Below are 24,315 nucleotides of genomic sequence, written 5' to 3' on the forward strand. Positions count from 1 at the left end.
AAATGCTGAATTTTTTTTTTTTTTGATATAAGGAGGCAGATTCATAGTTGGATAGGGAACAGGGGCATGGGAGGAATAGACGAACTCTAGATAGGGCAGAGGGGTTAAATGGGAAGGAAGAGTGTATGGGGTTATAAATGATGGTGGAATGTGAGGAACATTATTATCCAAAGTACAGGTATGAAGACATGAATTGGTGTGAATATACTATGTATACAACCAGAGGTATGAAAAATTGTGTTCTATATGTGTAATAAGAATTGTAATGCATTCTGTTGTCATATATCAATAAAAAATATTAGAAATGGAAAATTCAATCAACACAAATTCTTAATCCCAAATATGTGGTGAATGTATTGATTTTGTTTATTTGTTTCACTTTATATGCAGTTTCTGTTCAGATTTTCTATTATGTTCCAGTTGCCTGGAAGTAGGTTTTCTTTTTGAGAAGACTTATCCTGAAACTCTTTCCTTGCAAGGAAAGGAATGATGTAAAAAGTCAAACACACATATTTAGAGATCAAAAATCTTTTCAGTACACATAGAATACTTTTAAACTAGAAAATTCCCTTACTTATTTAAGAACAATGCAATTCTTTTGACTGAGTCCTTGAAGGCCTGTTTTACTTGCCTGTTCCTCAGTGTGTAAATGAAAGGGTTCAACATGGGACTGATGGACGTAACAAGGACTGTAACCCCCTTGTTAATAGCCACTGAATCTTTTGCTGAAGGCTTAACATAGATGAAGATACAGCTCCCATAGGTTATGGAGACCACAATCATATGGGAAGAACAGGTAGAAAATGCCCTTTTCCTTTGTTGGGCAGAAGGGAATTGCAAAATAGTTCTAATGATGTATACATAGGATAGAATGACACATATGAGAGTCATGATAAAAGTTAAAACAGCACAAATTATAACCATCTGCTCTATGAGCCATGTTTCTGTGCATGAGATTTTTAGGATGGGTTCTGCATCACAGGCAAAATGGTCAATAACATTAGAGTTGCAGAATTCCAGATTCAGGACCAGGCTAAGTGGTGGGAGTATGACCAACAAAGCAGCTGTCCAGCAACAAAGGGTGAGTCTTCTGCACACCCTGGTGTTCATGATGGTCACATAGTGTAGAGGTTTGCAGATAGCTATGTATCGGTCATACGACATGGTGGCGAGGAGAAAAAATTCTGTTACACCAAAGAGATCAGTGAAAAATATCTGAATGGCACAACTGTTATATGTGATGGTCTTATCCCCTGTTGATAAGCTGTACAAGTATCTGGGAATACAAGCAGTTGTGAATGAGATTTCTAAGAAGGAGAAGTTTTGCAGGAAAAAGTACATGGCAGTTTTGAGGCGTGCATCCAGGAAGGTGAGGGAGATGATTGCCAGGTTCCCAGTTATACTCAGCATGTAGGTGAGAAAGAGAAAGATGAAAATCACGACCTTCAGTTGTGGGTCATTTGTCAGTCCCAGCAGGATAAATGTTGTTATTGTGTGATTTCTCATAAGTGGATCCTGACTTCTAGTTAATTTGCATTTCAAATTCGGAGATGTTTGTGTAGGATATTAAATCACAGAAGAAGAATCTGGAAAACCCATTCACATGTATTTAAGTATTTTGTTTACAAATGTTGTCATTCACTGGTAGCATAGGTTCTATAATTATATATATTTTGTTTCAAGGTAGATTTAAAAAATCAAATTGCATTATGTATACCAATTCCAAAATGTTATGGTTGCTTCCTTCTTATTGCATTCTGTCTTATTTTTTTATTTTACCTGCCTCTCGGATTTAATTTTCCCCAACAGTTAGATTTGACTACTAGTGTTTTCTGAGATTGAGAGATTTTCCTTATTCATACTGTAAACCCTAAAGCTGAACCTTAATCTTTCTTTTTCATATTTATGCTACCTTGAAGTCTTTTTATTAATACAATTACATCACACAGACAGTTAATTATACAGGCTCTCCTTCTGTGGCTGAGGATGTCAAGTACACTTGTGTTTTCTTTAAACAAAATTACTTCCTTACTTATTCCCCTGATTTTCCCTCATAAATTTCTATTTAAAATACTTCTTTCCTCTTTTGGTACATAAGAAAGAGTATTTTTTTTTTTGAGAGAGAGAGAGAGAGATTTATTTATTTATTTATTTATTTATTTATTTTTGTAGATGGACACAACACAATGCCTTTTTTAATTTTTCATGTGGTGCTGAGAATCGAGCCAGGTCCCACCCATGCTATGCAAGTGCTTTACTGCTGAGCCACATTCCCAGCCCCAATAAGAAAGTGTATTTTGAGGATGAATTTATTGTATAGGGTGATAATATGTTACATATGGAATATATACCCAATAAAAATCACAATTGTTTTTTTTTATTTTTTAAATATAATATATTATTTTTTAAATATAAGTGTGGAGCACAGTATAAAATACTGTATTAGTATTCCAAAATCCAAAATATATCAGGTTTAAACTATTACATATTTCTTCAAGCATAATTTAACTTCACTGTGACTCAGTTTGTTAGTGTAAAATGTAAAATAAAATATTACTCTTCATACATATACTATGTGATAGTATATTTTATAAAATATTTATAAAAGTACCTGTCTAATAATGAGTAATAAATATAATTTAACTACTTCATCGCCTTGGTTCATAATTATTTTCCTTTTGTTGGTTACCATACATTCATTCATTATTATCCTGAAATGATGTTTTGCCCCCATGTTTTTCAATATATGAATTACACGAAAGTTTATCAAATACCTCCCTTTTTCTGTTGAAGTTTAGGAAATTTCTAATTATAATGTTATAATGTGTGTTTTCTTCATTTGCTTTTCCTAATTTTGAGACAGGGTCTAACAAATTGCCCAGGCTGGCCTTGAACTTGTGATCCTCCTATACCAGTCTCTCCAGTTGCTGAGATTATACGAATGTGCCACCCTTCCCAGCTCAGAAGTGTTTTCAACCACACAGTATTTCTAGTAGCCTCTGTTAACTTGCTGATTGTTACATACATATTGAACCTGTCACCTTTTTGCTTTGTCATTTCTAGACATTTATTTTCTTGCTGGTGTCTCTTATGTTGATAGTTCTTAGTGGTTCATTATTTCTATCTGATAGATTATTTTCCTGAATTTCTCAGCTCTAAAAAGTGATTGCTCTTTATGATCTCAATTGTATAATCAGATGTATCCCAAACAAGACCAAAGTGAAAATCATGATTATCCACACCCCTTTTTAATTCTCACCTTGTATTCTTTATAATCAAATTAGTATGTTCTAATTATTAAAACTTTACTACAGATTAGACATTGAAATAAACACTTCACATGGATTATCTGGAGTAATCTTCTCTTCAATGCTCTGTATTTGTCCATTTTATCTCTGTCCCACAGTATCCAATTTTAGTGGAAATGTGCATATCAAGCCATTAATTTTTAGGTTTTAGTTTCCAGAAATTTTTGTTGGAGATGTTACTACTTTTCACATGACACAAATTATGCTACTTTTTTTATTGTTACCTAATATAATCTTATAAATATCTATACAATACAAAAGATTAAAGCACTCTAAAAATACTGTTTAGTTAAAACCACATTAATTTACGTTTCTAAATTTTAATGAAATCAGGCAATATTTATTTATTAGAGTCACATATGACCCAATTCTCAAGAAAGAAAATGAAACAAATGACAGAATTTATTATACTTACCCTTCTGGCAATTAATCATAACCTTCCTCTATTAGTTGTTTACATGTATTTTTACAGACACAACTTGAAAATGTTGAGAAGAAACTTGATAATTTTTAGCCACTACTGATTGAATTTGGTCACTTCAACACTAACACTATCCTGGGAATATGTGATTTTCTTGGATTTTCTCTTTTATCAATTGCACCAACTTTCTCACAATAGATACAGTTCTATCATAAGCCCAGGAAATTATTTTTTATTTTTAGCTATCACTGAAAATTGTGTTCAAGGGAACTCTTGTTACCTTTAGAATAATTGATGTTCAGAACTCTTTTGCTCAGAGAAAGGGTTTTCCCATTTGAAGGTAGATATTTATTTTATTTGCCAAATCTGCAACAAAGTTAATGAAAAAAAAAAAAGTCCTCTGTGACCCAGATTCAAAAACTACTAATGAATCATTTGTGTAATGAACTTGGGGAAAAACAATCCAACCTACCATATTAACAATGGGAACATGGACTTTAGAGACAAAGAGAAAGCATGTGGATCATTAAAAGAGACTTGTAGGACAACTTTAAGAATCTCATTAAAAACACAACTTAGTCCAGTTTCTTTTAATTAATTGTTAGCACACAAGGTAGCTAAAAGATCTCTTTTTCTGCTTTACCAATTTTTATGCAAAAAATAAATTATACATAAAGATTTAAAAATATTACTCAGCTTTACTTTCTCAGAATGTTATTCTTATTACACAAAACATAAAAATTCTTCAGTCAAAATAAATAAATAATTTCAACAAACATGCCTAGGTTCAACTGTGAGCATTCTAAAAGAAAGCAGAAATGTCAATTTCTTTTTGTGCACTAACCTATCTGATATTTTAAATTATGTTAAAATATAGTACCCCAGCATTTCTGTGACTTGAAATCCACTGAAAGGTCTTCACAACATGAAATGTATTCTTTCATAAAATTGATTTTATAATTGCCCCAGGAATAGAAATATAATAGAATGCATGAAAATATTGTTAAGCAAATTTCTTACAATACCACTAAGTATAAGAATATTTTTAAAGCTCACATACAATAAATCTATTTTTATTAGTATTAATTTGACAAACCATAATTGTATGCAGTAATGGCATGAAATATGTTTTAATATATGTGTACAATGAGGACTGAACCAAGTATGCTAATTAGCGTATCCATTGAAGGGTTATGGAAAATAATATTTCTACAAGACAGCGCCCTAAGAAAAAAATGAAGGTACAGTTGAGCTCCGGAGGAGGTAGAGAAATTAGCCAAACATTACGAATAGGCCTTGATGAAAATGCAAACTTTCATCCTATCCAGGTTCATCACCAGCATCTCCACCAAAAGTAAACCTTCACCCTTCCCAACCACAATGGGTCCTGAAGGAAGGAGGCAAATACCAAAACACTGGGCCCTGGAATTTTACCCTTTCCCATTGCAGTGAGTCTTGGAAAGAGAAAAGCAAATAGTGAAGCCCTAGGTAAGCTCTAGGTGGGTCCCAGAGATAAGCAGTGAACAATTGAGTTGGGAACTTTTCCCATGACAGGAAGTTTAAACCTTTTTACAATTGCCTTCCTGAGTTAAAATTTTAATCTGCACAACTACATCCCTGACTGTCCAAACTGCACATCTGCATTCTCCATTGATTAAGTTACCCTCATTGTAAACTATAAAACCCAGACTTCTTTTGTAACCCAGAGGGCCATTTCCTGTACCCAGAAAATGAGCCCTCCCAAGTCTGATCAATGGACTTTGCTGCAGAATAGAGGAAAGCTTGCTGATCCAAGGTTTGCTTCCTGTCTCCTGCCTCAGTCATTTGGTGGCCATGTGCTTCTATCCATCACCTCCCATGTTTTCATGCTTAGAGATTTGAACTTATTTTCAACTGTTTTCTAATATACAATATACTGTTATTCAATATATTCACCCTGATATACAACAGATCTCCTAACTGAAATTCTGTGTTCTTTGACCACTAAGAGAAGAAAGTATATTTGCTGTTTCAGGCTGCAAAGAAATGTGGAAAGAGATAGATGAAAAGTGATCCTGAGGATAAGAGAGTTCCTTTTGGGATGATAGAAATGTTCCCATATTAGATTATGGTGAGGTATGCACAACTTTGTAAATATAACAAAATAATTTGATTCTATATTTAATTGTACAATTATAATCTATACTTCATATACTTATATGTATATAAGTCACATATTAATAAAGGTGTGTTTATTGTTTTTTACTAGGTATATTTAGGTGTACTCTATGGTATTTTATTTACTAGTTCAGCTGTTTTCTTAAAAAATGGATTAAGTGCTTCAATCAAAAGGAAATGACTGGGGCTGGGGATGTGGCTCAAGTGGTAGCGCGCTCACCTGGCATGAGTGCGGCCCGGGTTCGAGTCTCAGCACCACATACAAACAAAGATGTTGTGTCTGCCAATAACTAAAAAAATAAATATTAAAAAAATTCTCTCCCTCTCTCACTCTCTCTTTAAAAAAAAAAAAAGGAAATGACTGAAGTGGGGTGAATTGGTAAAAATCTCATGGCTGGTAGGAATGATGACAGGATCTGATTTAGATACTGTTACCTCAAGGTTAACTTTTCAAAGAGTTAACCCGTTTGAAAAGTTTCAACTCTTTTTTAAAGATTTGAAAAACCCCAGGATCTGTGATTTAATATCTTTTACTAGAGAACATGCAACTAACTGGGTAAAAACTGGATGCACCTTTAGTAAAATAAAATGTATGATATTCAACCAATCTATGCAATGTAGGTCAAAGTGTACAAACTTGCAGTTATACAAAATGAATGAATCTAGAGGCAGTTTACATCAGGAGGACTATAATTAATAATATTTTATTTTATACTGAAAAATCAATAAGAGATATCAGGTGCTTTTACTATACACAAAACAAAGACTTTTTGAGATGATGGGTATATTAATTTTCTTGATTGTAGTAATCATTTCATCATGTATATCATGTTGTTTACTTTATTTTTTTAATTTTATTTTTTTAAAGAGAGAGTGAGAGAGGGAGGGAGAGAGAATTTTAATATTTATTTTTTAGTTATCCGCGGACACAACATCTTTGTTTGTACGTGGTGCTGAGAATCAAACCCGGGCTGCACGCATGCCAGGTGAGCGCGCTACCACTTGAGCCACATCCCCAGCCCCATGTTTACTTTAAATACATACAATAAAATCAATAAAATGATACATAAAATAATAAATATATATGTATAATAAATTAGAACTATATATTCACTGAAAGCAGCAATCAAAAATAAAATGCAGGAAGCATATTTATGTTATAATTAATATAGCATAAATTAAAAAAAAAACTTTGGTTTCAACACTGATACATTCAATTTCTCTTGTTGGAGATATTTTTCTCTTTTATTTTCTGTTATAATGATCCAAATATATCTTGTGTCATTTTTTATTGTTGAGAAAGTTGTACTTTCAATATATTTGAAATTATTCATACTCAAGGACAGAAACTAAACTGACAAAAATTTTTCTTTCAATACTGACAATCTATTAAAATATATAGACAGAGAGATAATGTTATAATAGCAGAGATACAGGATGTTTCTGCATGGTGACTCTTTGGGGTTTGAGCATGTAGGATTTTGATTGGATAGGAAAAATTCTTAGAAGGAGTAAATTTTATTTTGAGAACCGAGGCATAAAAAATGGGGAAATTTTTTGGACATATAAACATCATATGGAAAAGATGAGGGACAAAAAACATTAGAAAAACGTAACTTCAAATGCCATTGGGATGGGAATTAGTTTCAGATGATGAGCCACATGAGCTTTTTGTGAGGGGAATCTGATAAACAATTTATAATCTTATATTATACTGCTGTTTATGTCCTAAAAATGTAGTACTATATTTGTAGCTTTTCATATTCCTTTTAGAAAATTATCTAAATTTTAAAGATACTATATATTTGGCTGCTTTTATTTCCTTGATTTCTTTTTACTTTATTTTTTTTTTCCATGTGTGTTTGCTTATTTCACTAACATTTTGGGTAGATATATTAATATAGCTATCTATATCTAGCATAATTTTTGTAGTACAAAAACATTAAAATTTCTCAAAATAGCATTTTTAACCTTATTCCTTTTTTATTGAGAAAAACCTATCCTATTTAAAATTTGGCTTTATTAATTTGATATAATTTAAAATCTCACAATATTCAACTTTTAGTATTTTAGAGGTTTTTCTCAAATTGAAAGGTTTGTAATTCCCTTTAATGATAAAACACTAATTTTTGGTGCAATCTAAGCTTTTTGTTTTTATTATTTAAGTTTATTTTTAAACTAACACATAAAACATAAAATGTATACATATTTATGGGGTACAACATGATTCTTCAATACATATATACATTGTATAATATTCTAATCAGGGTGAAAATAATCTGTCTTCACAAACATTTATCATTTCTTTATGACTGAAACATTCAAAATCCTTTCTTTTAGCTTTTTGAAATATCTGATGTTTTAATGTTATCTGAAGTCACTCTTCTGGGCAGTAGCACAGCAGAACTTCTTACTCCTATCTGTAACTTAATACTCATCAATTTACCTTTCCCTATTCTACTTTCCCCAGCCTCTTGCAATTGCCACTCTACACACAACTTCAATGAGATGTACTTTTTTATATTTCACACATAAAGTACTTGTCTGTCTGTTTCTGGCTTATTTCTGTTTGTATCTCTCTTCTTTTGGACTGAGGATTGAAGTAGGAGAACTTAACCACTGAGCCACTTCTCCTGCCATTTTTATTTTGTATTTTGGAGACACGGTCTCTCTCAATTCCTGAGGGTCTCACAAGTACTGAGACAGGTCTCAAATTATGATCCTCCTCCCTCAGCCTCCTGAGTCACTGGATTACAGGCATGTACCACTGCACCAGCTTATTTCTCTTAATGCAATTGTTTCTACTTTCACCTATGTTCTTGCAAATAACAGAGTTTCATTTTATTTTATGTCTGGGAAGTTTTCCAATGTGTATATATATATACCACATTTTCTTCATCCATTCTTCAGCTATAATCACTTAGCTTGCTTGTTCCATTTCTTGTTTTTATTTCTGAGTGTGCATAGGAAGATTTTTTTTATTCTGATTTATTTTTGTCCTCTGTTTTTAGTACCTAGAACAGTACCTACCCTAAAGAAAGTGCCCAATACATATTTATTAGTTGAATTAATAAATGAATCATTTGGAAGTTTGGATTGGAAGAAACAGTGGTGATGATGATCTGTTCTATTGTCCCTGAAAATGTAAAAAATGACAAGAAGTTTATATTTATTTTATTTTATTTTATTTTATTTTATTTTATTTTATTTTATTTTGGTTCTTCAAATTTGAAAATGAAGCAAGGATTTAAAATTTTGAAAGTTATTAACATGACTATTATGGAATGATGTGATCTTAAAAGAGGTTTGTGGAGAAGATGCCATTGGATGAGGATGAGCAAGAGCGTTTTGAAAAAGTTAACTTGCCAGCAGACTTTGGGAAATTCACCAAACTTGTTCATCAACTTCATGTCACTTATTTCTTGAAAAATATAAACATTCTTTTGGCTGACTCCTTGGAGGGCTGTTGTACTTGCTTGTTCCTTAATGTGTAAATGAAGGGGGGTTCAGCATGGGAGGGATGGAAGTAGTGAGGACAGTCACCCCCTTATTTATGGCCACTGGGTCCTTCTCTGAAGGTTTAATGTAGATGAAGATGCAGCTGCCATAAGTGAGGGAAACTACAATCATATGGGAAGAACTGGTAGAAAAGGCTTTTTTATTCCACTGAGCAGAAGGGTCTTGATGATGTAAATGTAGGACAGAACTATGCATATGAGTGTCATGAGGGTCAGTACAGCAGAGATGATACTGGTCTTTTCCATAAACCAAGTATTTGTGCAAGAGATTTTCAGGAGGGGAAATGCATCACAAACAAAATGATCAATGATATTAGAATCACAAAACTCCAGATTTAGGCCTAGGCTGAGTGGGGGGATTAAAATAAACAGACCAGCTACCCAACAACAAAAGATAATTCTCTTGCAGATTCTGCTACTCATTATAGTCACATAAGGCAGGTGCTCGCAGATGGCCACATAGCCATTATAGGACATGGTAGCCAGGAGAAAAAATTCAGTTACACCAAAGAGGTCAGTAAAAAATACTTGGCTGACACATGCATTGTAGATAACCATCTTGTCACCTGTTGCTATGTTACATAAGTATCTGGGAATATATGCGGATATGAATGAGATCTCCAAGAAAGCAAATTTTGTAGGAAATAGTAGATGACTTTTTAAGTCAAGGATTCAGTAAGATGAGGGAGATAATATTTCCACTTATGCTTAACACGTGGGTGAGATACAGAAAGATAAAAATCAGAACCTGAAGTTGTGGGTCATCTGTCAATCCCAGTAGAATAAAAATTGTTACAGTATTATTTACATTGTTGATTTCTGACTTCTGTTAAATCTACATGTAACATTCAGAGACAGTTTGCTACAGATTATTTGTCAGTTTTACCTCTATCATTTAGGTTTTTCTTATTCAAAATGGTTTTAAAAAATATTACATTTTAACATTTATTACATTACGGTAAGCATACTTTATTTGATCAATTTAAACTTCTGCTTTAAGCCCTCTGGAAAGTTTTCTGCAAGTCTGATGACTGCTATCATGTACTCTAGTAGAAAATGACATGTGCTACTCTATTAACACCTAACAAAGAATACTAACTTGGGGAAGGGATCAGGCTGCGTGTGTTTTTTTCATCATCACAGTCCCCACAATATACACTGTTATACACATGTTTTTCAATTGTCCAAAAATGTTTCTAAATTAATTCATCTATTGCATATTTTCTAATTAGATGCCTACTAAACTATTTTCCTTTCAATTTAGACTCTTAATTTAGACATTAACTTTGTTTATTTAAATTATCTTTGACTTTGAACCACTGTGAATTTTTTTTTTAATTTTCACTTTTCAAGAGATCAACTTTTATGCTTTATTATTACCTTTATTTATTACCTTCATAGCTCATAAAAGAGAAACTGCCTTCATTTTGCTACTATTTTCAGGTATAAATCCTTCCTCCAGTTCCCCTTCTGATCTCTCAGATCACATCATTGAGTCCAATTAAACAGCCTTATCACCATTGGATATTGGTCATGCTTTAAATGAGACTATTTTTTTGTTTATTCTGTTTTCAAAGTGTGTGTTTGAAATGAGGACAGAGAACTCTAATGAGGTGATGAAAATTATGCCAGTTTGCCATTCTTTTGGAGGGCCGGGGGTTGTTATATGCACATTTATCAGTTTCTGATGTGAGCTGATAAATAGGTAATATATTTCTGGATAACTACCAAATTTTAACATTTCAATGTCAAATTGAAATGTGTAAACATCTCCCCAAAGTGGCATTTTATTATGCAAGGAAACCAGATTCTATAAAGAAAAAAAACATGCTTTACTAAATATAATTTTTTTCTCTTCCACAAATAATAATATTTAGATTACAAAAAAGTAAATATAATTAAACTAAAATAATAAAATTTATTGCACTTACCATTTTAGCAGTCATTTATAGTTTCTTTTGGTTATTGAAAACCCACAAAATCTTAGAATTTCTAAACTGAAAAAGGTAATTAAAACGATTTTCGTATGAATTTCTTGTTACATTTGCTTCTGAATTCACTGTCAAATTCATGACAACTCTAGGTAGCATAAACATCTCAGAGGTATCCATCTTCAAACAGTTCCTTGGACTTCTTCCTACTGTTTTTATACCCTTAAAATAAAAGAAAGAAATAAAAGAAAACATTTTAATATGAAGACTGTGGAATGTTAGGAATCTGCATCTGAGGATAGTTGGCACTGATTTCTCAGGACAATGGGCACCTTTGTTGTATCTAGCTTAAAATTTGCTGTTTGATAAAAATGCAACCAAATGAAAAACGGGGTCCCTGGTGACCTACAAATGGTTTCTAATGAATCTTTGGAGTAACCAAATTTGAGGTTATAAACAGAAGAATGCTAATTTTGACTTCCTTGGAGACAGTGTCCTTGGAGACAGGAGGATGCAGCTGTGGATAAAAGTCAGCAGAACAAAAGAAGAATCTGATGGTGAAATAAAACACAACTTTATCTCCTTTTTAAAAACTTTCACTTTACATAAACTGAGGGAGAATCATAAGAAACCACATTAAAAGTTTGTTACATGAATTACTCATTATATTTGGGAAATTTCAATTAGAAAGGAAAAATGTAAAATTACATAACCCATGTTGAAAGGGCACTCCCAAAGTCCAAAGACCACACCACACGCCAGAGATTTATTGTCAGTAGCATGGAGCAAACCAACATGGCTGTCCCTTCAAGGAGAGCAGCAGCATGTTGGTACTCCCAGAGCAGCTTTATAACCTGCAAGAGGAATTTCACATGCATGATTAGGGGTTGTGACATGGGCTGGGGTAGGGTTGACCTTTTAGCAGTTACATGTTTTAGGGGAAGCCAAGCAGTTGTGCTTCAGGATGGAAACTTTGGGAATTCCTAGATAAAATGATTCTCTACCCCAAATGGAAGATCACATGCCAATATATGTGTTTACATTTCTAATTTTTTCTACAAATATATCAGTATATTTATAAGTGCTATTTAAAAGTAAACATTAACAACATAATTTGGATAATTAGGTGTATAATGCCAAATGTTCTTAAACTTTTTTGGGGGGTGGGTGGGTGGTATTGGTGGTTGAACTCAAGAGCACTCCACCACTGATCCACATCTCCAGCCCTATTTTGTATTTTATTTAGAGACAGGATCTCACAGAGTTGCTTTTAGTGCCTCACATTGCTGACGCTGGCTTTGAACTTGCTATCCTCCTGCCTCAGCCACTGAGCTTCTGGGAATACAGGTGTGTGCCACCATGCCAAGCTAAATGTTCTTAAACTACACATAATTATGTATATTTATGGGTTACAGTGTGATATTTTGATTCATGCATATAATGTGTAATGATCAAATTAGAGTAATCAGCAAGTCCATCATCTCAAACATTAATAATTTCTTTGGGACATTCAGATGTTTTCTTCTAGCTATCTTGTATATAAATAACTTATGGTCAAGTATCGTCACCCTACCATGCTTTAGAACACTAGAACTTGTTCTTTCTTACTATACTTTTGACTTCAATCACCAAGCTCTCTCTATTCCTCTTTTATTTTACTCCTAGTAGCTCTTGGTGACCACTATTCTACTCATGGTTTCTATGAAATTAATGATTTTTTGCATTCTACGTATGAGTGAGATCATGCAGCAGTTGTCTTTCTGTGCCTGGTTTTCAATATTTTTATGGATGAGTTAGTATTCAATTACATAAATGTGTGTATGTGAGTGTGTGTGTACAAACACTTTCTTTATCCTTGTATCTGCTCATGGAGATCTGGGGTGATTCCATATCTTGGCTACTTGTGAATAATGCTTCAGTAGACACAGAAGGGCAGATATCTCTTCCACATACTTATTTCCTTTTCTAAAGGAAATAATCTAGCAGTAGGATTCCTGGATCATATGGTAGTTGTACAGTTTTGAGGAACCTCCATTCTGGTTTCCATAATGGGAATACTTACTTACATTTCCATCAACACTGTATGATGGAAGCAGCCTCACCAGTTGTCTTTTTTTGTTTGTTTTCTTTTTTTGTCTTTATGTTAATAGCCATTCTACCTGGCATTAAACAGGATCTCATTGCGGTTTGCTTTCATTTCCCTGATTATCATTGAGGTTTAGTGTATATTCATAAACTTTTTAGCTACTTGTAAGTCTTCTTTTTTTGTAATGGGGATTCAACTCTGGGGCACTCAACCACTGAGTCACATCCCCATCCCTATTTTATATTTAGAGACAGGGTCTCTCTGAGTTGCTAAGTGCCTCGCCATTGTTGAGGCTGGCTTTGAACTCTCAATCCTCCTCAGTCTCCCAAGCCACTGAAAATACAGGCATTTGCCACCGCACCCAGCTGTAGGTCTTCTTTTTGAGACATTTCTATTTAGATCATTTGCTCATTTTAGAATTAGATTTTTGCTACTTTTGCTATTGAGTATTTGAGTTCTTTATATATTCTTGTTATTCCTCCTTTGTTGAATGAATAGTTTGAAAAATTTATTCCCATTCTGCAGGTTTACTTAACTCTGTTGATTGTTTCATTTGCAGTGTAGAAGATTTTTCATTTGATATAATACTATTTGTTTATTTTTGTTTTGTTTCCTGTGCTTTGTGAATTATCCAAAAAGGACTTTGCCCAGACCAATATCCTAAAGTGTCTCTCCTATGTTTTCTAATAATTTCAAAAGTTTATGTATGACATTTAAGTCATTTTGAGTTAATGTTTGTATATAGGGAGAGGCTGGGATCTAGATTCTGCATATGGATACATGTTTTCCCTACCACTATTTGTTGAAAAGACTGTCATTTACGCATTGTGTATTCTTGAAAACTTTGATGAAAAATAGTTGGCTGTATATCTGTGGATTTACTTCTACCTTATCTCTTCTGTTGCTTTGCTTTGTGCATTTACTTTAATGCCAGTACCAGGCTGTTTTTGCTACCATAACTTTATATTATGTTTTGAAATCAGGAATTGTGCTGCTCCAATTTTGCCTCTTTTGCTCAAGATTTTTTTTTTTTTTTTGCCTATTTGGAAGTTATGTGAAGAATATATTTGGTAATTTGATGGGGATTGCACTGAATCTGTAAATGATTTGGGTAGTATTGCATTTTAACAATATAAATTCGTCAAATTCATGAACATGAAAGATCCTTAAATTCTGGGCCTTGTTCAGTTTATTTTATCAATATTTTATAGTTTTCATTATAGAGATATTTTGCTGCCATTGAAAAGTATTATTCCTCAAAAGTTTACATTTTTAATAGCTATTATGAATGGATGACTTTCTTGATTTCTTTTTCAGCTACTTTATTATTAGTTTTTAGATATGCTACTAAGTTTTGTACATTAATTTTGTATCCTGAAAATTTACTGAATTTTTTTATCAGTTTTAATATATTTTTTAGAAAAGTATTTTGATTTTTTTCCATATAAAAATTTCCCCTGCAAACAGGGACAACCTAATTTTCTCCTACCTAATTTAGATGCCCTTTATTTTTCCTGCCTTAATGCTCTGTCTGGATTTTACTACTGTGTGGAATAGAAATAGTGAAAATGGGTATTCTGTTAAGAAGAGCTTCAAACTGTCCTCATTCAGTAGAATCTTAGCTGTTTCCTGTACTTATACTTAGTTTATTGAGAATTTTTATCATGATGGGATGTTGAATTTTATCAAATTGCTTTCCCCATATCAATTGATACTGGTGATTGAATCCAGGGGCATTCTACCCACTCCTTTTTTTTCTGGGAGGGGGTGGTACTTCTTGCTAAATTCATTTAGAGGACAATTATGCTATTTTGATTATTATGATTTTATTTTTAGACTCCTTATTTCCAGTATCTAGAAATAAAATTGATTTTTGTTTATGGACCTTCAATTTAGTAGTTTTGCTATGCTCACTTAGTTCTAGTAGACTTTTTAAAATCTATTGTCTACATAGACAAAGATTTGCAAATAAACATTGTAGCTCTACTTATTTTCTTTAATTTTTATACCTTTTCTTTATTTGAACTTTCACTGTGGCTACTCTTGCCTTATTCCTGATTTTAGGTAGAATGGATTTAGGTTTTTATTTTTTGCTATTAAGTATGATCTTAACTCTATGTTTTTGTTAAAGTACGACTTTTATTTAAACATTTTTATTGAAATAGAGTATATGTATTTAAAAGTTCATATATCATATATAGATAACAAGATGGATTTTCAAACATTTACAAAATCAAATAACACAGATAAAAATAAACAAAAAAAAACAGTATTACTAGCACCCTCTGCTATTTTGAAAATGATCTTTTATATGAACTACTTTGTCATACATCATTTTACCATATATATGTGTGGGAGTTTTTTTAGTCTACATTTTTGTACTAATATATTGTTTCATCTTGCATTAATGTCATTTTATTACCATGCTTATATAATAAATCTTGGTAACATATAGGATGCATCCCGCTGTTCTTCAGAATTTGTCTTGTGCATTCCTGGCTTTAATATTTTGACACAAGTTAGGAGTCTGTCTGGAATTTCCCACAGAAACAATGAAATGTTTTTCCTGCTTAAAGCATCTATTCATGTGCTTCTTTTCCATACCTTCTGGTCACTAATTTTGTACATGGAAAGGACCTAAATTTTGGCAGGCCAGAGGACATCATTTTTGCTGTTGACTTGTGTCATCCAAAATGGCATTGTGAAGTTCAAACCTTCAGTACTTCAAAAACTAATGTTATTTTGAGGCAGGGACTTTTAGATACAATCAAATTATGATTAAGTCATTAGGTTGGGTGCTAATTCAATATGATTACTGCTCTTATAAGAAAGGGAAATTCAAACATGGACACCCACATGCTCAGAGGGAAGAGTATTCAGAGACACCAGTAAAAAGATTTATGACAGCAGGTCTGGGGTTATGATAGCAGGCCTGGGTTGTTACTCAGTAGTAGAGCACATCCTGGCATGTGTGAGGCACTGGATTTGATACTCAAGCACTACATAAAAATAAACAAAATAAAGTTTGAAAACAAAAAAAGACTTATGATGGCAGAGTCAATGACTGGAATGATGTGCCTACAAATCAAGAATCATGAATAAGTAGTTTTGGTCTCTGTCTACAAGTACCTTATTGTTTTTGTAGACCCATCACACATCTGAAACAGGGAAGGAACAGAGTTGAGTTAACAAGGTTTTCAGTCTGTATCTGATCCACGTGTTATATGGTAAATTTCTTTCCCTTTCCTGGACTCCTTATTCAAATATTAGAAAAGAGGTTTGGCTTAGCTCTAAGGAGCCATGTGAATCTAACTTTCAATGACTTTAAAATGAAGTGTAGTAATGCTGATTCAATTATCCAAGATGCCCAACAGTATGTTATGACATGTAATTAAGTGTCCTGAAGATTTCCTGGTACTGAGACAACCTCGCATGATCAGAGCAGAATATGAGAATAAGAAATAATGGGGATGCATTACAATACTTATTACACATATAGAGCACATTTTTTCATATCTCTTGTGATATATAAAGTATGCTCACGCCAATTCATGTCTTCATACATGTACTTTGGGTAATGATATCCATCACATTCCACCATCATTGCCAAACCCCTGCCCCATCCCTTCCCCTCCCACCCCTCTGCCCTATCTAGAGTTCATCTATTCCTCCCATGCTCTATATGTGTAATAAGAATTATAATACATTCCACTGTCATTTATTTTTTTTTTTTTAAAAAATCAGTTAAAAAAAGGAAGTAATGGGTTCAGAATAAACCACTCATGGTTTAGCTAGGAACATCAAAGATAGCTGCTTTCATTCCCAACATTTCCAAATATGGTATTATTCAGTGAATTACATCAAATCTGCTTCTTGACACCTTGATTAAAATATCAGCAATAGTCTTCCTACTCTATAGGCATTATTTTCTAAGGGCTTAATTTTAGGAAAATATTCTCTAAATGTAAATGAATATTTCATTTATATCTGGAAGATGTCTTGGACCTTTGATGGCAGTAAACAGAAACAAGATAGAGACTAATTTGTTAGAAACATCCATCCATTGAACTAGAGTTGAATGACCATCACCTGGGGCAAAAAATAAGTTATAAGCATATAAGGAATTATACATGAGTGTATGATCATAAGATATCTATACCACTGAATTTCTATTGGAGTTATTATACCATCAATGTGATTTGAAGATTTCTTAAAGAAACATTGGAATAATTATTTTGAATTTTCCCATAATGTCTAGCCAAGAATAGTTGCTCTCCTCATTTCCCACCCATCATAGAGACAGGATAGACTTCCTGACTTTGGAATTATTTGAAAAAATGGCATTTTAAACTATTTCAAAGTTTTCAATGGTCAGTATCTGAATGGTCCACCAACTATCCCAGGGCATTAAAGGTTGGTAGTTACTGGACATAAGGAGTACCTCAATGATAGATCAGTGGTTTTGCATGTGTAAGACTCTGAATTCAATCCCCAGCAACACACACACACACATGCAAACATACACACACACACACACACACACACCACTTTGTGGTTCCTAGTAGGTAGGCTGTTCCTTGGGAAAGGGGAAAAAAGAAGATTGCCCTTACAAATTATATGATCCTTTTCCTCAAAGATTAGTTGTTTTTTTTCCTTAATTAAACCCGATGGGTTAGGGAAACATTTAGAGGGTGCCAGGAAAAGGCATCATATTAATCAAGGTTCGAAGAGTCACCATATTCAGTTTTTGCTTTCCAAACAAGATTCATGCATCTGGAATAATTTCCCCTGTGCAAAGTACAAAAAAAGGAGAAAGTGATTTCTAATCCCTTTGTCAATTCTTTCTTGGGGACAAAGAACTTTCCTGAATTGTTGAGATTGGTCTGCATATCACGACTTAATGTTGACTCCACCTGCTTGTTGTTGCCCCATCACAAAACAAAACCCAACCAAAATGCAATATCTTCTTTAATACCAGCAACCATAAATTATACTTAATGTATTGTTTAGAGTATCATGTTTTGCTAATTTATGGCTAGTATACAATACTCAATTTGGTCTGTCTGATACAGTTCAGTTTTGTTAACAATAATGATATATTCATTCTTATCTCAGCACAATGATTATTTATCATTTTGTTGAGAAACTGTAGAGGAGGAGAATAATAGATGATTGATACCTTAAAATCCATAATTGGTTTCAAGCACCAATTCATCCCCTATTCAAAATTTACCAAGCAATAAACTTGAAAATTACTGCAGTATTTGGTGGAAAATAAGACTATGTACTTATACAGTCATATATTTTTTGGTGTGTTGCAATGTTACAATTCAGGAACATTGTGTTTGAAAATAAGAATGATTTCTTTGACACAAGCAGAAATATAAAAAATAAATAAAAATTGTAATAAGGCACCAAAAGTCAACCTTTCAGAGCCATGGAGAATATGTAATGTCAAGCGAGAGTGAGTCTCATGTTAGGAAAAAAAAAAAAAAGAACCCACATTATATGAGTCAGATCTTCCCACAACTAAAGTTGAGAGTGTGTTTAGCTTTTAACTTCCTATATTATCTGAAAATATCCTTAGAATTTGACTTATTAGATACTTAGCCATCAAAACTAAATCACTGAAGGCTCAAAATCTTCCAAAGCTTCAAATTTTTAAAAGCTTATGCATGGTGGGCTGGTGCTCAGATTTTGATTTTATAAATAAAGTGGCTATTAAAATTCAACTGTCACTGGGTTTATGAAGAGATGGAGGTAAAAGACAGAAGAGAACCCAGTAGGATCCTTAACTATAAATCGAGGATAGCTCCATTTGAAAACATAGCAGGGTTGGATATGAAAAAAGCAAGTGAGCATCAGTTTAGCCCCAAATGTATCAGTCATCTGAGTCAGTTATTCAACAGTCAAATTTTGAATTTTATTTGTTGTGATGTTCTATTAGTATCTCTGTGTTTAGAAGTTCTGACCAATAGTTTTCATCTGATCATCACTACCTATTAAAAACTTAAATGTAAGACATGAAATTGTAAAATTTCTAGAAAGAAAACGTAAGAGTAAACTTATATATATATATATATATATATATATATATATATATATATATATCCAAAACATAAAATAGAAGGAAATCACAATATCAATTTAATAGCACACCCCAAAAAACTCAATTTAAAAGGATGAAAGACATTTCTTAAAAGAAGACTTAAGAATAGCCAAAAGATATTATCTTTGAGTTTCATTCAGCTATAATTCATTAAAAATTAATTTGAAATGCAACATTAGACCCCATTCCTTTCTGGGATCCATGTGTGTACTAACAAGAAGTAGCACTAAGTCAAAATAGGGAACTGTAAAATATCCCATTTAAAAAGAAAAGGAAGTTGCAGTGTCTCCCTCCCTCTGTCAACTTTCTCTCTTGAATCACGTCTGATTGTGCAGTGTGCTTGTGTAATACAATGTGGTAGGAGGGATATTGGACCTCGCATGACCTGCTCTGGGGTGACATGACCTCTCATGTGAGCAAGTGTGGCCTATAGCATAAAACACCATGGGGAGTGGATTTAGTAGTCTCCATAAGGAGCCATCCTACTTCTGTATTTGTGATTGAGACCAGACATTCATCCTGCCAATCCTGAGAACAAGTCAGACTGAAATCAGTTGATTGCTCCCCAGATCACCATAAATATCCAGCTAGCCCAGAAATCTGTGTTTGAGAGTGCTAATTTGAGGTTATTTGTTATTTGGCCATAGTCAACTCTACAAAGGTAACAGGTACACACATGAGGGCTACTGAACACAGGTCTAGAGTACACAAGAGGGGTAGGGAGGAGTCCATATATTTTACTGCTTTAGTTTTTTAATTTCTTTCTATTATTTCATCTAGCTGAGCTTCCTGCCTCCTATTGGCTTGTTTAAGCTACATTAAGGAATTTGAAATTAGCACATTTTTTCAAATTGGTCCTGGTTTGCCATCCTAAAGATGGCTTTATGATACCTCAGTAGAGTTTATTGGATACCTATTATGGGGGTTATTAATTTGTGCAGAGATTCCAATCTTTCATTTTGGAGATAATCCAGTGAATCTGAATTCTAAATCACAGGGGTTTAAAGTTTCCTTTTTCAGGCTAGATATTTTCAGATTCCTTAACTTGTATATGTTAATTTTCAGGTATATAGTGACATTCTGGTTTTCTTTATTTTTTAAAATTATCTTGTTTCTGATTGAGAATAGTATTAACATATATGATATTTTTCTCTTGTCAGGAAGGTTTTTTAATTGGAAAAAAGAATGGTCATTACTGCCCTTTGTTTTTCTGTTAATTAAATAATATAACTTTCTTTTTTTTGTTTTTGCTTAAACTAGTTTGAATATACTCAAGACTCCTTGATCCTGGAAATCTGATTCCATTTTCTCTGAGGACAGCTGTAACCTCAAAGAAAATTTATTTGCCAAAAGAAGAGAAAGAATTTTAATTGTTAATTCAAGAAACGGTAGTGCTATAAGTAAGACAGTAATACTATACCAGGGACAAGGAAGAGATAAAAAATTAAGAAAATGAGAATATATACTTAAGGTTATCTGCTCTAGTCTGATAAGTTAAATGTTTAAATTCAACATTCTTTTACTTTGAGATCATTGAAATTCTTTTGATTAAGTCTGCAAAAGCTTGTTTCACTTGTGTGTTCCTTAGGGTATAAATAAATGGGTTTAACATGGGGGCAACTGAAGTAGTAAGCACTGAAACACTCTTATTAATTGCTACTTGGTCTTTTGGTGAAGGTTTGATATAAACAAAAATACAGCTCCCATATGTGATAGAAACCACCACCATGTGAGAAGAGCAGGTAGAAAAGGCCTTCATTCGTTGCTGAGCAGAAGGAAACTTTATAATAGTCTTGATGATATAAATATAGGACAGGACTATACACAGAAGTGTTATGAAGGTGGTCAGTGCAGCAATGGCAATGGTCATCTGTTCTATGAACCAGGTATCTGAACAAGAGATTTTTAGCAGTGGAGAAGCATCACAGAGAAAATGATCAATGACATTATAGTCACAGAATTCCAGGTTTAAGCCCAGGCACAGTGGCGGAAGTATGACCAACAAGCCTGCCACCCAACAGCAGATAACAAGCCAACTGCGGGCTTTGCTGTTCATGATGGTCACATAATGCAAGGGCTTGCAGATGGCTACATAGCGATCATAGGACATGATGGTCAGAAGGAAAAATTCTGTAGCTCCAAATAAGATGATAAAAAATACTTGAGCAACACAAGAATTATAGGAAATTGTCTTGTCTCCAGTTGATAAGCTATAGAGGAACCTGGGAATACAGGCCGTGGTGAATAAAGTTTCTAAGAAGGAGAAGTTTTTGAGGAAGAAATACATGGCACTTTTAAGGTGAGAATCCACTAAAGTGAGTATAATGATGATCAAGTTCCCAGTTATACTCAATGTATAGGTGACAAACAGAAGTATAAAAATCAGAACCTGCATTTGAGGATTATTGGTGAGTCCCAGAAGTATGAATGTAGTTAATGATGTATGGTTTCTCATCACTGACTCTCACTTTTCAATTTTGTCACAAACCCAGAGGACATTGAACTGAGAACGTTTATGTAAGATCTCAAGGACGATGGCTGGGAAATCCAATTTTGCCATCTGTAGTCATTTTCTTCTTTTACTTGATATATGACTGTTGTCAAAATTCCTGTTGATAAGCATTGTATGTCTCATGAAGAGAATGTTTCTCTTTAATATTGGTTTCACTATGTTATAGTTCACATACTTATTGCCTTTTGCACTTTCTCACACATTTTTTAAATTACTCTAGTATCACTCTTTTTTGCCTCTAAAATGAATTAAGATATAAGACTAGGAAAGACCTTTCATGTTACATAATTTGATGAGTTTTATAATGTCCTCTTGTTTCCAATGGTTCTTCAACTACTCATAAGTTGAATCCAATGACTGTCTTGTTGTCAAATTCCTGTTTAATGGAAAGAAAGCAATGAGTTTGACAGACAGTCTGAAGTTATGTGTACAGTGTTTGAATGCTATCTTTCATTGTTATGATTAAAGAGGTTTGTGTAAGTCAGATTTCCATCACTAAAAAAATACCTCAGATAATCAATGTAAAAGAAAGGACACTTTTTCTTGTCCTTTCTAAAGCATTTCACTCTTGAAAACAGTGTTTATAGCCATTGAATTATTGTCATCAACTTAAGTACACATCTATACGCCTTACAGTTACATGTATCAAATTATCACTCTGTACCCCATATATTTGAATAATTAAAATAATAATTAATAAAAAGAAGAAATCTATGTGCAATTATCTCTGGTATTAACTTTTTGTGTATCTTTAAAGGGTATTAGTGATCTTATATTCTAGGACAATGAATAAAATATATATGTCCATTTAAAATAAACTTATTAAGAAAATTACTGTGTAACTACTACTTGGGTCAAATATAGAAAAATAGTGAAAGCCTCAGAAGTTGCTTCTTTATTTCTTAGTTACCACTACCTTCTTCCTTCTCTGTTGAACTAACACATGTCCTGATTTTTTCCTTTAATCTTCCCATTTATGCATGTGTTCTTAAACATTTTTAAAATATATATAAAGAGGAAAGCAGAATGGTAACTACAGGTCCTAGGGGGAAGTAAAATGTAGCAAGGGTTCTTATTTAATAAATATAGTATTTTAGTTTTGCAGGATAAAAATATTATGAAGAGCTCTTTCACAACAATGAAACATAACACTACTAATGTTCAGCCTCAGCAGTAATTTGTCTTAGAGTGCAAGAAGTCAAAGATTTATAATTCTTTTCTGGGTCAATACCTATCCTATATCTGGTCTTGTTTTTTTTTTTTTTTAAAAAAAACTGATTATAGCAGTTGCTTAAATATTTCCTCTCTTTAACCTGGACAGCTTGTCATTTTTTAATATCACAAACTTAAAAACATTTACCTTGGAGTCTTGATGGGATGTGACAGAAAGTTTCCCTGGTTGTTTTAAAACATTTCCTTTCTACTAAGGGTAATGAAGGTAGATATCATTTATTTTGTTTCTAGTTCCATAGGTTAGTCTAAAGGGGATTTAGAAAACAAAACCATAAGAAGAGATTACAACTTGCCTCAAAGTTAGACCCCCACCTTGACACCATGGCAAGGATCACAAAGGCCAAATGTAGCACATGGTAGAGAAATGGGCTGCACCTGCAGCCAGGTGCCTTGCCTCCATTCCCCTCTCCCCAGCTCACTCCAGGCAAACTGTTCACTCTCTCTACCTAGGATTGTATCTTTTCATTCAAAAACATCAGTTTTCTTTAAGTCGTTAATAATTCATGTACTTGAGAACACTGTCATAAAATTGTCATTAAGATGCAGAGATTTAAAACTTGAGTTTAGATTTTAGAAGGTTATTAGAGGGTAGGGTCACCAAGTGACAACACATCAGCAAATAAGAAGTCAGTCGATGGAGGTAGAACTTACATATTTTATACACAGCTTTTGATGAACTAAAGGATGAGATTGTGGTAGATGCTGCTGAATGGTGTTCTCCCAGAATTCTACTAACGTTAGACCACCTTTGTTTTATTGATACATGGAAACATGGCATCAGAGACTATCATATATTTGCCACTTCTGTTAAAAGGCTTACTTCATATTAAATTATATAATATTAAATTCATTCATAAAATATCAAAATAACAAAATTACATTATTTATTTTGTTATTGATACTTTTCTCAGAAGAAAGCAACATTCTATAATTTAAAATAAGAAAATAAAAAATGATAAAGGTACTTACTTTTTTATTTGTCATGGCTTCATGTGTTAACTGAACTCCAAAGTAGTAATGGATGGAAAAAGCCGCCTAGT

At 33.1% G+C, this 24,315-nt stretch overlaps 2 protein-coding genes and 1 pseudogene across 2 annotated transcripts; all 3 read right to left on the bottom strand.

The window, feature by feature from the left end:
• Positions 1–570: 570 nt before the first annotated feature.
• On the bottom strand, positions 571–1,506 carry LOC143396972 (olfactory receptor 6C2-like). The gene has a single exon (XM_076852973.1). It carries the CDS (start codon positions 1,504–1,506, stop codon positions 571–573), a length of 936 nt encoding a protein of 311 aa, XP_076709088.1.
• Positions 1,507–9,301: 7,795 nt separating this feature from the next.
• On the bottom strand, positions 9,302–11,350 carry LOC143398476 (olfactory receptor 6C2-like; annotated as a pseudogene).
• Positions 11,351–21,049: 9,699 nt separating this feature from the next.
• On the bottom strand, positions 21,050–21,985 carry LOC143396973 (olfactory receptor 6C2-like). Its single transcript, XM_076852975.1, has one exon. The coding sequence runs from the start codon at positions 21,983–21,985 to the stop codon at positions 21,050–21,052; it is 936 nt and encodes a 311-aa protein (XP_076709090.1).
• Positions 21,986–24,315: the final 2,330 nt, after the last annotated feature.

This window comes from Callospermophilus lateralis, chromosome 4 (assembly GCF_048772815.1).
Source record: "Callospermophilus lateralis isolate mCalLat2 chromosome 4, mCalLat2.hap1, whole genome shotgun sequence".
Classification (NCBI taxonomy): domain Eukaryota; kingdom Metazoa; phylum Chordata; class Mammalia; order Rodentia; family Sciuridae; genus Callospermophilus; species Callospermophilus lateralis.